The sequence below is a fragment of the Dipodomys ordii genome, unplaced genomic scaffold, assembly GCF_000151885.1.
Source record: "Dipodomys ordii isolate 6190 unplaced genomic scaffold, Dord_2.0 Scaffold47, whole genome shotgun sequence".
Lineage (NCBI taxonomy): Eukaryota > Metazoa > Chordata > Mammalia > Rodentia > Heteromyidae > Dipodomys > Dipodomys ordii.
Window position 1 is genome coordinate 11,124,816 of NW_012267263.1, and position 2,736 is coordinate 11,127,551.

Here is a 2,736-nt window from a genome sequence, read left to right on the forward strand (position 1 = left end):
GCCACTTCCGGCTTTTTTCTTTTTGCTTATGTGGTGCTGAGGAATCGAACCCAGGGCCTCAGGCATGCAAGGCAAGCGCTCTACCACTGAGCTACCTTCCCAGCTCCGTCTTTCCATTTCTTTACAACTCGTACAACGTCATTCTTTCTCATGAATGAGTAAAATCCCATTGTGTATCACCACTGTTCAATCACCTTTTGAAGAAATTTAGTCCCTGTTAGAAACTGAAAAAGGCTCCTCCAGTTCCTGGAAGTTTGTGAGGATACTCCCTATTGCTTAGCATCTAGTAAGAAAGGTGAGGATTCGGAATGCAGGGTGACCACTGGGCCCTGGCACTATGATGCCATTCTCAAAAGCAAGGTCATATAACCTCCTTGACCACAGTTTTTCCAGCATGCTAGAACCAGTCCTTACTCGCCTCTTACATACACTAGATCTTTTCTTTTGTCCAGTTCTGGGTCTTGAACTCAGCACCGAGGCACTGTCCCTGAGCTTCTTTTGCTCAAGACTAGCATTCTACTACTTGAGCCACAGTGCCACTCTGGCCTTTTCTGTGTATGTGGTACTGAGGAATTGAACCTAGGGCTTCATTCATGCTAAGCAAGCATTCTAGGAAGCATTCTACCACTAAGCCACCTTCCCAGCTACCTAATAACTTTTCTGGGAGTGATTTTCCCTAACATTTTATTTTTTTAATTGCAAACACACAGAAGAGTAAAAACAGTTGCAAACACCCACACACTCACTGACGAGATGCTTCAATTGTTTCTCATCCCTCACAGCATGATTTTTATATAAATTGCAATCTGTGCACTTTACCCCGGAACCCTTCAACATGGCTTTCATCAATATCACATGGATATTTGTTTGTGGGTTTTTTTTTTCTGGTGGTAACGAAGAATTGAGCTTGTAGCCTCACACTTACTAAGCAGGTACTCTACCCCTTGAGCCATGCCTCCAGCCTCTTTTTTGCACTGGCTATTTTTTATATAGGGTCAGTCACCCATTATACTTGGGCTGACCTGGACTGCACTTGTGTTTCCCCATGTTGCTATAGATGATAGGCATGCACTACTGCACCCAACCACCGATTGAGATGGACTCTGGTAAACTTTTATGAGGGATCTGGCCTCAAGCCACTGTCCCCCATCTCTGCCTCCTAAATGGCTAGGGATCACAGGCTTGAGCCACTCTGCTTGGCTACAGTGGTTGTAACCATCACAGAACCCCTTCTGTTTCCTTTGCCCAATCCTTCAGGGCCTTTATAAGCTTAAGCCAGTGCTTCCCGCACACATCAGTCTCTTCTGCCTTTTCTTGGCAGGTGCTCTCCCATTCTCTGCTGGCTCCCTTCTAGTTTACATGAACCTGGAGAAAATCTGGAATGGACCCCGAGACCAGTTCTCTCTCCTGCAGAACTTTACCAATGTCTGTCTGGCTGCTGCAGTGAGCCAGACCCTCTCCTTTCCCTTTGACACTGTGAAGAGAAAAATGCAGGTGAGGAGTGATGGTGGTGGCTGGGGTCAGGGGAGGCCTTGAAGGGTTTGTGGATGGCTAACAGCAAAGAACGCCGACCTCCCCTGGTGAATGCCAGGTTCCCAAGGAGCTAAGAACTGCTCCTCCCAGCACTATGCCAACCTCAATGTAACATTTCTGCTGCTGACCTCGGGGTTGCTGGCTGGAGCCCAAGCCCCACATCCCCTCCTCTGTTCTTTTATGAAGCTTGCAGGTAAGGCCTCCTTTTCTCTCCTGTCTTCCTGGATACGTCACTTCCTCCAACACCTGCAAGGACAAGAATGTAGAATGCAGCCCCCTAACTCACACTCCTTTCCACCTCCACAGCAAGGGCGCACATTCCTGCATGTCATGGTCCTTACCTTGGCAAAACCCACTGGCTAGAACGAACCTAAGCCAAGAACTGTAGCTTACAAGGCTTGTGTGGTCCTCAGCTCCATCCTGGCTATGGAAGGAACTGCTTTTCAAATGGGCGGGTCTTAATGGGATTGGCCACACGTGATCAACCACAATGTCTTGTCATTGAGGCAGAAGCCTAGAAGCAGAGGCTCCAAAGTGACTAGTTGGCTTAGCCTAGAAGAAGCCATTTTGCATAAAAGATAAATCAGTTAACACGGAGTTACTCTGCTTCTGTATAACAGGAAGGCTCACAGTCCAAGCAGGGTTGAAGTTTTGCATCTTTCCCTATCCACTCATTCCTGCATAATTCCACTTCCATTGGCTTAGCTGCCTCCCTTGCCCCCTCTAAGCAAACTAATTCAATCTGTGTATTCCTGAAGAGCTCTGTGCAAATTAATTCAAGATCAGTTGCATGACATTTTAAGTGATTAGTTCCTATTGTTGGGTTCCCCACCTGATTTTGACTTGTCCCTGTGCCTCTTCAATGCCCTTTCTCATTCTTCAACTTCCCTTCCCTAGGACCTTTTTTTATGTGTGCCAGTTCTGGGGCTTGAACTCTGAGCCTGCTTCTTGTCCCTGAGCTTTTTTGCTCAAGACTAGTGCTCTACCACTTGCGCCATAGCTCCACTTCTGGCTTTTTTTTTTTTGGTGTTTTTAATTGGAGATAATAATCTCAAGCTCCACTTCTGGCTTTTTGTTGGTTTACTGGAGATGAGTCCCTTGGGGGGGGGGGGGCTGGGAAGGTGGCTCAGTGGTAGAGCGCTTGCCTTGCATGCATGAGGCCCTGGGTTCGATTCCTCAGCACCACATAAGCAGAAAAAAAAA

At 47.2% G+C, this 2,736-nt stretch overlaps 1 protein-coding gene across 1 annotated transcript in view; it reads left to right on the forward strand.

Annotated features, from left to right (window-relative positions):
* Positions 1–2,736, forward strand: part of Slc25a43 (solute carrier family 25, member 43) — a 36,194-nt gene that overhangs the window by 11,428 nt on the left and 22,030 nt on the right. The window contains exon 3 of the mRNA XM_013019774.1: positions 1,322–1,494. Coding sequence (XP_012875228.1) covers positions 1,322–1,494 — 173 coding nt within the window. The remainder of the gene's footprint in view (positions 1–1,321; positions 1,495–2,736) is intronic.